The sequence below is a fragment of the Protopterus annectens genome, chromosome 7.part0 (assembly GCF_019279795.1).
Source record: "Protopterus annectens isolate FY-2018-M chromosome 7.part0, PAN1.0, whole genome shotgun sequence".
In the NCBI taxonomy this organism is placed as follows: Eukaryota; Metazoa; Chordata; order Ceratodontiformes; family Protopteridae; genus Protopterus; species Protopterus annectens.
Genome location: NC_056739.1, coordinates 317,338,884 through 317,353,480, shown reverse-complemented (window position 1 = coordinate 317,353,480; position 14,597 = coordinate 317,338,884). Strand labels below are relative to the sequence as shown.

The 14,597-nt window shown below is 39.7% G+C and overlaps 1 protein-coding gene across 1 annotated transcript in view; it reads right to left on the bottom strand.

Moving 5' to 3' along the window:
• Positions 1-3,022: 3,022 nt before the first annotated feature.
• MAPKAPK2 (MAPK activated protein kinase 2) overlaps positions 3,023-14,597 on the bottom strand; it is a 630,583-nt gene continuing 619,008 nt past the window's right edge. Inside the window, exon 10 of the mRNA XM_044076864.1 lies at positions 3,023-4,274. Within this exon, the coding sequence (XP_043932799.1) occupies positions 4,128-4,274 (147 nt within the window). The 3' untranslated portion in view covers positions 3,023-4,127. The remainder of the gene's footprint in view (positions 4,275-14,597) is intronic.

The window sequence follows — 14,597 nt, the reverse complement described above, 5'->3', positions numbered from 1 at the left end:
TTTTACTTCAGTTTAACATGTTTCACAGTATTTTTAATTTACCTCCATTATTTTGAAAGTTGTGTCTTTAATATATGTGCTCTCAACTGAAAAAACAACACACGCACACACTTATACAAGTCTGTACTGACTGGTAGTGGTTTAGGTGAAGAAAACAACCCAAAGCTAGATAATTTTATTTTTTGTAATACAAAATAAAAGAAGTTAAGCAAATAAAAAAAGTGTATATTGGAGTTAAAGACAAGGGCAGAAAATGTATTAATATCAGGCTGGTATGTACCCTAAAGTAGACACATGCAGGAATTTTTCTCAAAATGTGTCTAGTAGATAGTAATTTTAATGAACTGGACATTTCAGAACTTAAGGACTCATTCACATACTTGGCAAGTCATTAAAGCTTTGTTAGTCAAAACTGGTGCAAGTTGCACTCCTCTTCCTGGGAACTTGAGCCATCTCCTTATGCCTACATTTCAACTCTCCATGAGCCTAAATGTATGACAATACTGCAGGAAGTAAAAATGCATTTACTGAACAACAGATGTTTGGCTTTACAGGTACCATAAAGGCAAAGCCATTAAGGTCAGTACATGTGAAAAAGCACAGCAGGTGAATTCCTGCTTTTCGTCTACTGCTCTAAAAATGATAGCATGCCTAGTGGGCTATCTTCCTCCTACACTGATGACTTTACTTTGATGGGGGGAATAAAAAATAAATAAATAAAGTAGCTGTGCTTTTCCAACTAAGAAATGTTTTTCATGTTGTGTAAAAGCAAATTTTTGCTTCACAAGAGCAAAGCTCGGCTCCTTTGATAATTCAACAGATAAGCCAAAGGAAAATTGTGTTTCATCTCGTCTCTGAAGAGCCTTCTCTGGACATCAGTATGACACTCCACCACTCAAAGTTGTTGCTCAACTCCAAGCAAGGATGGGCTAAATTCTACAGCACAGAGTTCAAGTCCTCAATGTTGTCTAGATGACCAGGGTGATAAAGGAGCTGTAGACGGAAGATGGGAGTGAGACAGTGACAGACTCCAGCTTGTCATTCTTTAGGGAGACAGGGGGTCCAAGCCACTTCATGTGAGCACCTCATGGTGAAACAGATGCATGGCATACAGTGAGATGGCCTCTGACATCAGCAAAGCCTCCTCCCATAAGCAAGTGTTTTACTGAAGCAGTGTAGTCAGGTGATCATGTCAGCTGATGGACATACGGTAGGCAAAATACTGCATAAAACCAAACCTCCTATAAATGACAGTTCACCAGTATTTATCTCTTTACTCCCAACTCCTAGCCTGGGTCATGCCCAGCCAGAAAAGGGGGAACACATAGGTCAATGAAGAATCTGGGAAGGCCCAATGGTCAGGGAGAAGGAGTGGGAGAAAGATAGGTCAAATTCTTTGAACAGACAGATAAAGCAGTCAGAGTAATATGGCATCTAGCAAAAATCAAGGCATTGTATAAAACATTTAGGAAATAAAGTGAAGAGAAATGCTGAAATTGTAACACTTGGGTGTAAAATTTCACCTCTGGGGAAAAACCTCTGAAAAACTATTTGCTTTTGGTGATGCATTTCTTGAAAATCTGCATGATGGAGAGACTTAGGTTAGATATTTCAGTGTGCTGATGGGAAAATAAGGAATATTGTCACTTACCTGTTACTACTTGGAAAAATACAATCTGGAGAGCTGTGCACAACACATTAGCAGGAAAACTTGTTCTGCAGCAGATGGAGTGATAATGTCACATTTCTTGTGCCCCTCTTTATACAGCTCTTTTTAGGCGATATCTGGACACATGCTCCTCCCATCACATATGGCACTGATAATTTTGTTGGTGGATGTTATTCTTCATGTGATGTATGTGGGCACATGCTTCCCCATCACATATGGCGCTAACATTCTTTATTGGTGGATGTTACTCTTCATGTAATGTGGCTAGATGCTTCCCCATCACATGACACTAGTATTCCTTGTTGGTGGATTATACTGCTTAAATGAAGCATGTTGACACATGCTTACTCATCCTATGTTTTTTGGTGGATGATGGTCTTCATGTGATGCTTGTGCTCACATGCACCCCATTACATATGGCACTGATATTCTTTGTTGGTTGCACATTACTGTTCATGTGATGTATGTGAACACATTCCCCATCACATATGACATTACTGTTCTTTGTTCATTGGTGTTACTGCTCACGTATTGCATATGGCCATGTTCCCACATCATACATGGCACTAAGTCAGTAAATGTTACTGTTTTGGTGATGCATGTGGTCATGTTTTTCCCCTATCACACATGACACCAACAGTTCTTTGTTGGATGTTACTGATTTATGTGAGCATGTGTTTCCCCCATCACATATGGCACTCATAGTTCTTTGTTGGATGCTACTATTCATGGGATGTTATGTCAGCACATGTTCCCTCATTACATATGGCACAACAGTTTTGTTGTTGGATGTTACTGTTAATTTGTTACATATGACACTGACAGTTCTTTGTTGGCTGATATCACTAGGTTCACTAAACATACTTCAAATAACAATGTGCCTAGAGATAATCAGTATACAATAGTTAATCAACTTTGAGACAATTCACCATGTCCTGTTGCAAACAGCAATGACTCCATAAACTGTTTACCTAATAAAAAAGTTCCAGTCTCTTTCTGCTGAAATTAATATAACAAAGACATAGCTTAATTTAAAAAGGGGGTTATTGCTTCCTGGGCACCTTGTTTTTAACTGTATAATTTGTGTAACTACCCTGTAAAATGGTTTGATTCTCCCTCTGACTTAACAGCTCTATGGAATATAACTTGACAGATACTAACTGGAGAGGGAGAAAAATTTCCCAGTTTTCCATTGGACAATATTTTCACTTTGGACTAGTTTCCAGTCCATAAGTTTCAGAAAATGTCCTAAAGTAACGCTTCTCTCAACAAAAATGTTTTCACTCTGAACATTTATTTCCTGCTGTGTGTGTGTGTGTCTTAAAATAGAGTTATGAAATTAGCACACACAAATCCTTTATGATTTTTTAATCCAGTTGAAAAAATATAGGTCAAAGCAGTTAGTACAGTAACAAAGAATACAGACAGACCATGTCAGGCACTGGTGCATCTCTTGTTTCATATTCTAAAACATTACAACTAAAAGTCTAGAGACATTAAAAAGTAGTGGTAAACATCAGATCAATCAACAATGAAAGTCCGATACTCCACTACAGGGGAAAACATAAAAACAAGCTAAAAAGACTGCAGAAACACTAGCCTGTTAACAGGTACAAGTTCTTGTAAAATTAATGCATCAGTGCAGAAAAAAATAAATGCATTTTTTTGAATGATTGGAGAAATACTGCAAGCATACTTGAAGAGCTCAGTGTGAGCTGTGTTACAGGATATCACTCAGTAGTTGCCACAGATGTAGTCTGAAGTGTTCATGAGCATAGGTCACAATACATTAGGGTAACACAACTTAAACAGCTTTAACAAGCCTACAATAAAAAAGACACTAATTTTTAATGCAGCGTACCACCGGTCATAAGTATTTGGCTTAATACGTATCTACACTCAGTACTGCAAGGCTCATACAACACTCGGGAGCTCAGCTGCTTCCAAGAATAACAATGGAAAAATCTGAGCTCAGCACATCCCAAACCATAAGGCACAAGTGCTGTGATCTGTCCCTGGGGTTAAATCATCTTCCGATACATCTTTCCAAAGCACAAAGTTTTCATTCACTGCACTTCTTGAAGGTGGGAACCAGGTGCTTTGATTACACTGTCAAACCCTCTGTACACCTTGGCGTGCATACAAAAGGTCACAGCACTGTGCACGTGCAGACACAAAAACCTTGACAGTATCAGATAATTTTATATCCTGATATTCCTGAAACAATTGGTCTGCTTTACTCAGACTGTCTCCAACTTAAGTACAAGGCATATTCTGTCACTTGACTGAATGGGTGAACCCAGCATGATAGTCAGAAACAGTAGAGCTAAAAATATCTATTTGATTATAAAAAAATGTTTTCATTCCATGCAGTTTTCTTCATACTACAATTCCCAAAAATATATATTTTATTGCTTTTTTCCTGGCCTTCTTTTTTTTTTTTTTTTGCTTTTGAGTGTCACTGGCTTTCTTCTGTCATTGCCTCTTTGGTGGCAGCCTTTTTCCGTCTTTTCATCAGCAGAGGATTAGAGGAATCTTCGATCTTCTTGATTTTGATTTGTTCATAGTCTACCCGCATTGTGGCTAAAGCACTTGTCATCTCCTCCTGAAAAAAAGATGGACAAAACAGCATTAACTGACAGAGCTTCACATACATCCCTACCTATAGGCATTCATCTTCTTACAGACTTCCCTTCCACCTTAAAACACAATATGGTGAAAGAATTACCAGGATTTTAAATAACACTTCTCCCCCTTACTAACCTAGACACATGAAAGGTATCCAACATAGTGATGTTTTTTCTACAAGATTTCAGCAACGTAATCATAAAGCAATTTCAGTAACAATATAGCTGCAAACTAGAAGTCTAGTGTACAACTTGTATTGCACTAACTTCTATAGTGGGTTAAATATAATTACTTACTTTTGCAGCTCCCCACCAGATGTGTGTGGACAGCTTGTGAGTGGAGATGCATGAGCCTCATCAGCATGACAAGGAGAGGGGGTGACTTCTACAACAAAGCTTAAGCCATAGTGAACGCGACAAAAGGACTAAGGCATCCTAGGTGCCAGAGAATGAAGATGACTGGGGTTGTTGGCCTATTTGTTTCAGAGTGACAGAGGCAAATTAACTCTGCTTTTGCAATGGCTGACTACAGCATCATGAAGGCACTTCATTCCCACCAAGCAATGCATGGCGCTTTAGACAAGTGACACTACATGCACAGGAACGTGCTCATGTTGTAGGGCTGGTACTTTGGATCCTCATTTCTACAGGGGACACATCAGATTTGTGAGGGGTGGGGTTATTTGGGTTTCTGGGCTGTTCCTTGAGTTTGGTACATTAAGCTTAAAACTCAAAAGGCACCAATCTACCAGGTGGTAAATCCACATCATCAAAACACTGGTAAAAAAGTGATCCTAGTCCAAGACAGACAGACAGAACTTCCTTCATGGTTACCAGGGTTGTAATCCCTCCAGTTTATTCTCAAAATGAGTTTTAAATGTATGGGAGAGGTTTGATGGCTGTCACGTACAATTGGAAAAAGACCCCCAAAAATGATAACAGTCGCTTAAGGTGATATTGTTGAACAAACAAGACTGCAGTCCATATTGTGAAAGTTGGCCATTATAGTAAGCAAATCAAAATATGAACAAGTACTCACACACAACTATACATTAAAATGAGCTTAGTACTGCTTTCTGTGCTGCAGTTTAGACACAGAAGAAGAAGACACCATGATGTTCAACTTATACACTTCTCATGCCTTAACATCATCAAAATAGCTGCGCTATGATTTAATGCAATGTAGAAAAGTACTGCAGTGGGAGCTACTTTGTGCTTACTAATTTAAAGATTGTAAACACACTAAACTGATAAAACCCAGAATTCAGGGATAGCAACCACAATGCCACAGGTACTAAAAAATAAAATTTATTGAGCACTTTCATCTTCAAATATAAGACTTCTTCAGAATAAATTTAAAAACAAGTACATAGATTTAAGTACACACTCCTGCCAAGTCATTGGTTACACCCACAAATGACACCTCCCTATACACTCCTGCCAAGTCATTGGTTACAAACACAAATGACACCTCCCTATGTAATTTACATCCTATGTATTTGAGCCTTAAAACATAAAATTCATAAACAAAAAATACAGGTACACAGTTAAATTATGAAAAGTTGACCCCATGTCATAAATTAAATTAAATACAATACGCAGATATAAGTTTTAATAAAGGGCAAAGGGAAATTCTGTCATTCAGGCCAAGATAAACAATGGCATTCGTCCGGACCTGCCATTTCATTTCCAAAAATTCTAAATAATCATCAAAAGGACCCTCCTATTGTCATTGTCCTAATTTAACAAGGTCTATAACCCAGAATTTGAAAGAATGGGTAGGGTGGTCTTTAATGTGCCTAAGGCCATCCACTTTCAATGCCAAATCCGCAACCACAGTAGATAAGGAGGATATAGATGGAAGTAGTATTTGTACGTCGGTACTCTGTGTGCCAGGCTGCTGCTTCTCCTCCTTCCATGTAGACGAACCCAGTAAGCACAAACACACTAAACTGCTAAAACCCAGAATTCAGGGTTAGCAACCACAATGCCACAGGTACCAAAAAAATAAAATTTATTGAGCGCTTTTGTCTCCAAATGTAAGACTTCTTCAGAATAAATTTAAAAACAAGTACATAGGGTTAAGTAAATACTCCTGCCAAGTCATTGGTTACACCTACAAATGATACACCTCCCTATGTAATTGTTGGAGAGGAATCCTACACCAATGGGGAAGGGTAGAAGTTTCAAATGTGGGAGGTGCCCTCAGTGTAAATTCATGACAGACGCAGAACAGATTAACATAAAGAACTTTGGTGTGATTAAACCTAGGAAAAAATATTTTTGTTACTCTAAAGGGGTAGTGTATGTGGCTGTGTGTCAGTCCTGTGATGGGTTTTACATAGGTAAGACTAAAAGGGCCATCAAACAGAGACATATGTAGGATACCACTAATAAGAATAAGAATGCCCTTTTTAGGCACATTAAAGACCACCCTATCCATTTTTTTCAAATTCTGTGTTATAGACTATGTTGAATTAGGACAACGGGAGGGTCCCTTTGATGATTATTTAGAATTTTTGGAAATGAAATGGCAGGTCAGGACGAATGCCAGGGTTTATCCTGGCCTGAATGACTGAATTTCCCTTTGCCCTTTATTAAAACTTAAATCTGCGAATTTTATTTAATTTAATTTACGACATGGGGTCAACTTTTCATAATTTAACGGTGTACCTGTATTTTTTGTTTATGAATTTTATGTTTTAAGGCTCAAAGACATAGTTAGGATGTAAATTACATAGGGAGGAGTGTCATTTGTAGGTGTAACCAATGACTTGGCAGGAGTGTGTACTTAAACCTATGTACTTGTTTTTAAATTTATTCTGAGAAGTCTTGTATTTGGAGACGAAAGCGCTCAATAAATTTTATATAGAGTCTTTAAATAACAAATAAAGCCCACAACTTGATGAAAGATGGTCCCTGTGCTACAACTAGGCAGTTCTCCGGATTCCTATACAGCTGGTTAATTTATTCTGAGAAGTCTTGTATTTGGAGACGAAAGCGTTCAATACATTTTATATAGAGTCTTTAAATTACAAATAAAGCCCACAACAACTTGATGAAAGATGGTCCCTGTGCTACAATTAGGCAGTTCTCCAGACTCTTATACAAGTGGTTTGAAGACTTCTACCAGTCTGATGCAAAATGAATAGAAGCCTTGCTTCTCCCTTGATATGGGGGGGGGGGGGGTGGCTTCAAAGCCAGATTTATAATGTAGAAGTTTGACAGTGACTATGTCCCACATGTTGATCAGCAACCAACCAGGGAGGGTTGGAATGCCTGTGGTGAGTGGTTGACAAATGCTTACCCAACTAAGGAGGGTGTTAATTCCATGCATAAGAACACCACTGGAAAGCCTCAATATTACAGCTGTTGTAGTAGCAGTGTGGGTAAGTAAGCCTAATAGACTTTAGCTAGGAGACTGTATAGAAATGTGCTCTAGAAAATATCCAGTAAATTGGATGCATACGCTGACATTTTGCTAAAGAGTGTATATGAGAAGCATATAACTGCAACTGGATATTAATGAGTTCCATGTTTCAAAAAATATTTTATGTTCTGCATTTTTCCTTACTCAGAGTCACAGCAGTCTTAGAGATATTACATATACTGGCAGTTAGTACAGAGGATTAATATTCTGAATTGTTAAACAACTGTTTCCTGTAGTCTAAGGTACAGGATTTGATTCCTGACACCATCATTTGCCTGCTGTGTAATTCTGAGCAAGTCACTTGACTAGACAGTGCTCCTGGGTCACTCTTGAAAAGAGACACTTGCATCCAATAGGCTTACCTGGTTAACAATATGGGGTTAGAAGATCGACTCAACCTAAAGCCGAATGTCATATGGTTGAGACTACATGATCGCCTTACTGAAATGTTAACGCTTTTGATTGGAGATCGCAGTACAGTGAGGATCAGGGAATTTACCCTTTTCCCCACTGCACTGCAATCTCTGAGTTGGTATACATAACATGCAGTGGGTGGGGCAGGTGGGGGGGGTGCAGGGGGTTTGCCCCCTGCAAAAATGTAGATTTTTGTTGTTTTGTCTTGTTCGACTTTTTAGAAAGTCGATCATATGGTCTTGTCCATGACATTCAACTTTCGGTTGAGATGATCTTCTGAAGTAGATCTACATATGTTATATGTATTATATAAAGTACACATGAGACATGTGGGGTTAGAGCAGTCTTCCCAAACTGATCGTTTTTTTCTTGGTTATTTTTTTTTTGGTAATTATACAGTCTTATAGTTCTGGGCTACACATTTCTGGTCTTCATTTATGTGACTGGAAATACAGACAACAAATACTGGGCTACATAATAGAGGTGTTCATTTGACTGGAACTACAGACAATGCACTATGCTAACTGATCAGTAAAGTGTTAAAAGCATTGAAAAGGTACAGTTGTGTATACTTACCAAAAAAGTAGACGTTCTGGTGTTTTCACAGTTGGGACATTTGCACAAAGACAGATTACAATAACTGGACTAACACACTCACTGCTGGAATTGCCAGTTTAACAGAGAACAAGAGATGGGAGTCATGATGGTCATTTCTAAAGCTATTGTAGGGAAAAACACCAGATATTATGGCCATCATAACAGAGAACTCCAACATTCTGAGTACAATTCAACCCATGTATTGTAGTCGGTCTCTGTGGAAAAGTCCGACCCATTTTCCATTTGGATCAGGCATCATTCAACCCTTCTATTTATCCACTGCTTCTAACAATGAACTCCCTAACCATACCACCCTCCTTGTGCAATACTTCCTTTACCATGTCTTAACTAACCCATTTCCAGCTGCCACCACAGCCCTTCTCCATATCTATCCTCTGCCGCAATCTTTCCCCATCCACTCATAAAAAAACAGCACAGAGGCATCATATCCCACCTTCCTTTCTGTTCCAGTGTACTCATGAAAGTCTCTCTAGTTTGTTTCTTATAACCTTGCTCATCTGTTCTCCTCACATGTCTGCACTGCACATTTGACACTGATCATCTCCCTTTCTGAATGGCCACTAAGAAATGGACAATACACCTAGCTATGCAAGCCAACATGTTACTGGTTTTTATCACAGCTTTAATGCATTGCAATACATGATTTTTAATTTTTGGCCAATTTTAATAACCAGATTCTTTTCTCCTTGTCCCCAAACAAGGCACTCTTCCTCTCATGCACATTTTCTATGAATCCTTTCTACAAAGATGCATGCCCTTGCACTTTTTTTCAGCTTCAATCACTTATGTGAATGCCACTGAAAGGTGCAGCTAACAGGGAAAGATGTGCCTTGAGACAAAACTATTAATTTTCTAAACTGAGGGGGACTTCCTTGGCTTGTACATTGATAGGTTCGAGTACTGCCAAGTACATAGCCTGAAAACACATATTTGTCATCTACCTTGGTCTTTACATTTTGCTAGAAGGCATGGAATTACATGAAAATGTAGAAAAGAATTAAATAGCAAATCACTAATCCTTTCCTCTCCAGAACCATCAAATATTCTTTTTCCTAAATAAATAAAAGCATATTATTTATATTCTGCAAAATATATTTTACATTAGGTTATTTCTGTCTATACAAAATGCAAATTACTATGTACATTATCCACCTCCTACTGTACCTCATACATTCTATGCAATTTCTGCCATAACTTTATATCATGTGTTTTAAATGTTATTTAAATGACATGGGGTGTACTATTATTGTCAATTTTTAAATCACTGTGGAGGTTTTCTCCATGGGCTTCCGTTGAAAATGGGTCCTTGACCCAGTCGGACTTTCCCGGTTACCAAATATCAATAAGCAAACTAATCAATCAATCAATTCATTCATTCTTCTAACACCAACGTGAGGAATTGCCCCCATCAACTTCTCCATTGCTTGTGAACCAAGCAGAAGGGAATGGATGCTTTCTCCCACATCATACACAAGTTAATGTCCAGGCTGCTAAACTCCCTCCCAGAAAACATTGGTATGATAGATGTTCCTTAGCCTCTCCTTGAAAAGAAGTGGAAATATGACTGATGGACGTCCTCTACAGCATTCCCTTTTCCTTGGACATTAACAACAGACATTTTAGAAATGGCTTTCACAAACCAAAACTACCTCACTGCATGGGGTACACAAGGGTATGCCTTCTTGTTTATTACTTATTTATTTAATAACCAAGATAATCTCACTCAGTAAGAAGGCCATTTTTAGTACAGGTCCACTGACAAAAGCTCCAGTATACATTTTGCAGTTCTGAGGTATATAAGCACTTGGAATAATGGCACGCAGTAAACAAAGGTCAAGTCGATATACATATAAAATTAAAATTAAGCTATGACATTGCAGGCTTATCATGGGAAGGTATTTACACAGAGAACAGTGTCAGGTAATGTGCTCTACATTTTAGTATGCACAAAACTAAACATGACAATTTCAATACACATTACAATTTTTGTTATTGCTTGGGGAAATATATCATACAAGTGTTTACAGGAATTACTAAATCCCATAGCTTAAATACTAATGCATATGGAGGATGCAGAAGGCAGTATGGTTAGCAGCAATTAAGACTGCTGCATGAAGATTGATGGAACTAAGAAGAGAGTGCAACTTATGTTTTAAAGGCAGAGTGTAGAAGAGGAAGGAGAGAAACAGTGTAGGTAACGTGCCAGTTAGGTGTCACTTAGTTACACCTACAGATCAACGTGGATGATACAGTCATCCCTCTCAGGGGGAGCGACTACAGACCCTGGGAATTATCGCCCCATTAGCCTGACGAGTCTGACATGTAAAGCTATGGAGCACATCATCACGGACCTGATTAACAAAGATATAGGAAATCTCTAAACTCTAGACTCCACGCAATTTGGCTTTGTGAAAGGGAGATCATGCCTGTTCAACCGGGTTGACTTCTTTGAGTCAGTCACCAGAACAGTGAAGGTAAGGCAGTGCATACAGCCAACCTCGATCTAGCGAAGGTCTAGGGCTTTCAGGATTTCCCTTGCAGAAAGCTGGGGCCTGGTGGCCAGTTAAGAGAAGTAAGCTGATAGAAAATTTTGTCTGGTGTTAGGCATGCCATCTGGGATGCTGTGTCCAGACTTGCTCCCAGGAAGATTATCCCTCTTGGTGGGTACCTGTTTGGATTTCTTTTCGTTGATTGTGTACCCTAAGGAGGTTAGTAGGTCCTTTACAAAGGCCAGGTATTTGAGCAGCTTTTCCTGGCTGTCTGCCTGAATAAGGCAGCCGCCCAAGTAGGGATAAATTTGAATATTTCTTTGTCTGCAAAAAGCAATGGCCGGAGCCAGGCATTTTGTGAAACCTCTGGGGGAGGTAGATAAGCCAAAAGGAAGTGCAGAGAACTGAAAGTGCTGAGATCCTGACCTGAAACAAATATATTTTCTGCAGGACTCCCTGATGGGAATGTGGAGGTAGGCCTCTTTTAGGTCCAGGGTGACTAGCCACGCGTCCTTTGACAGCATGGGTAGTAACTGCTGGAAGGTGAGCATTTTGAATTTTGGGATCACCAGGAAGGTGTTTAGAATAGACAGATAGAGGATGGGGCGCCAGGTGCCCTCTTTTCTGAGTATCAGAAAGTCTGGAGTAGAAGCCTTGACCTATCTGCTCTGCAGGAATGTGTTCTACTGCTCCCAAGGAGAGCAGGGTATGGATTTGCTTTTGAGCCTCTGCCACTGACTTGGTGGTGAATCTGGGAACCCTTTGGGGGGGTGGAAGGGTGTGGAAGGAGAATCTGTACCCCTGAGACACAATGTTCAGAACCCATTGGTCCTTGGTAATGGTGCACAGGTGCTTGAGTAAAAGGACAGTCTTCCTCCTAAGGGTATGTGATGGTGGGCAGAGGCGAGGTAGGGAGGGGGTGAGTCATTGTGAGTTTTTGCCATAAGGGGGTGATTCTTTTTTTTTAAAACAAGTTTATTAGTTTTAACATACAAAATAAATATTATGACAATCTTATGCAAGCAGTTAACATATAAACAATTATAACATTTAATAAAACAACTAAAGTATTTACAAAGACATCCACTCTAAATTAAATCAATTAATTAAACTGTAACAATAAGGGGGCGATTCTGAAGTGGAGGCAGTCCACTGCTTAGATCTATGCAACCCATGGGACTGCTGTTTTGGGGGTCTGTTTCCATGGGGTCTAGGCTGGCCCTGTTTACTAGGTGCAGGAAAGGACTAGTGCTTGAAAGGAAAATGCCTGCTGACCCTAGGGGACTGTACCTGTAAGAAATATTTAACAGACTGCATAAATTTTGCTTTTTCTTCCATCTTTTTTAACAAGTCTTCTGCTTTAGTAGCAAACAAGTTATCTTTGTGCAACGGTGCATCCAAATGTGATGACTGCAACAGTGAAACACGAAGAACATCTGTCTCACAGATAGAACACACAGTGTGAAAGTAGCGGATTCCAAGTCAGACTGCGGACCAGCCACGGGTGGAGTCCCATAGGTATCAGTCCTGGGTCATCTCCTGTTTGGCATCTACCACTCAGAATTCCAGGCCAACAAAAAGGGACTCTGGCTGACCAGGTCCACAGGCGATTGCAAGCTGAAAACCATTATCAACTCACCAAGTGAAGCAGATATCCTACAGAAAGGCCTAGCCTAGATCAATGACTGGTGTCAAAACTATGGCCTTAAGCTCAACACCAAAAAAAATGCATCATCACCCCCTTTGGTAAAAACTCAGTTCCCACTAATTACCACATCAATGGGAGCCCACTAAACACTGAAGGTGTTGTAAGAGATCTGGGGATGCAGGTTGACAGTGACCTCTCCTTCGACTTAACACATTGCCACTATGGTCAGAAAGTCCTTCAATGTGGCACATCTCATTACCAAGGGTTTTGCATCCAGGAAGAAAGAGGTCATAGTCTTTCTCTACTCTTCCCTTATTAGACCAATCATTGAGTATAATGCCCAATTTGGCATGTCCCTCACTAGACACCTGCAACAGATGCAGGCGGCACTGAAGTACCTCTCGAAGAGGATCATCGGCATTAAACACATGTCCTACATGGACAAACTCAAAAGACTCCAGCTATTCTCGGTCTCATATCGCTTACTTAGAGGAGATCTCTGCTTGACTTACAAAGCCATGTCTGACCCAGCTCTGGTAGAAATGCTACAGCTAAAGAAATCCCAATCCCTCCGGACCACATGCTCCAGAGACCTCAACCTCATTACCACAATCAACAGAACATGCTGGAGGGACAGGTTCCTCAACCAGAGACTGCCCATGCTCTGGAACATGCTTCCCATACATGTCAAGCAGAGGAACTCGCTAACCCTCTTCAAGAGAAATCTTGATGAGTGGATGGGTAGTAGAAAGTTCACCCTGGGGATCACTCCAGTGGCTCGACTTGATAGAGGCACTAGGAACTAACGTTGGGCGGCACAATGTCAGGGCACTTCTATGGGCTAGGCTTGTAAGGGCTCCAGGGCCATTAGCCTAGTACACACCTATGAACCAATGATAGGTATTCTTTGAATTGTTTTGTTAACAGGCTGTGGTGAGTTTGGCAACATATCCTTTACAATGCAAATTCCCATGATGATTGAGATTAGTGTGGCTATATGACTTTGGTTTTGAGATTGTGTGTGACTGGCTGAATTAAACTTTCAAGTCAGATGTGCAACTTAAGGCCATTCAGTAAGCTTGTACAATAACCCTTTCTCTGCAGAGTTCACAAGATAAAGTGGGTTTGAGTTTTACCAGGTTGGTTTGTAGTGCCAAGCAATGACTTTTTCTTTGTTACATTTCCAGTATACTTAGCAATTTTGTAGTTTGCTCTCATGATGTTGTTTTGGCAAGGTCAGTTTGGGAGTAGAAAGAATGTGCAATATCCCATTGTGCTTGTTCTGTAAGGTAATGTTTAGATATATACAGCATACTTAGTATTTGACTGGCTTGGGATGCAGCACAGTTGATGGGTTTGTCAAATGTAATGCTCTGATCTACTATAAATCCAAATAGTTTAATATGACTAACTTGTTCTGAGCATTACTTAAAATATAAGACTGAGTTGTACAGTGTGCTTATTGGAACAATCTGACTGGAAAGCCAACTGTTTTTTTTTTGGTTTGCTTTGCATTTAGCAATAAATGAGAATATGAAAGTAATCTTGGATTAGTGTTTGGAGTTGGATTAGAATGCCTACATACAATGGTAGAGGAATCTGTATATTGAGTGATCCCTAGCTTTGTCTGCCGTGGTGTGGAGATCACTGATGAATATGTTACACAGTAATGACCTGAGACTGTATCACCTGCTGCGACTTG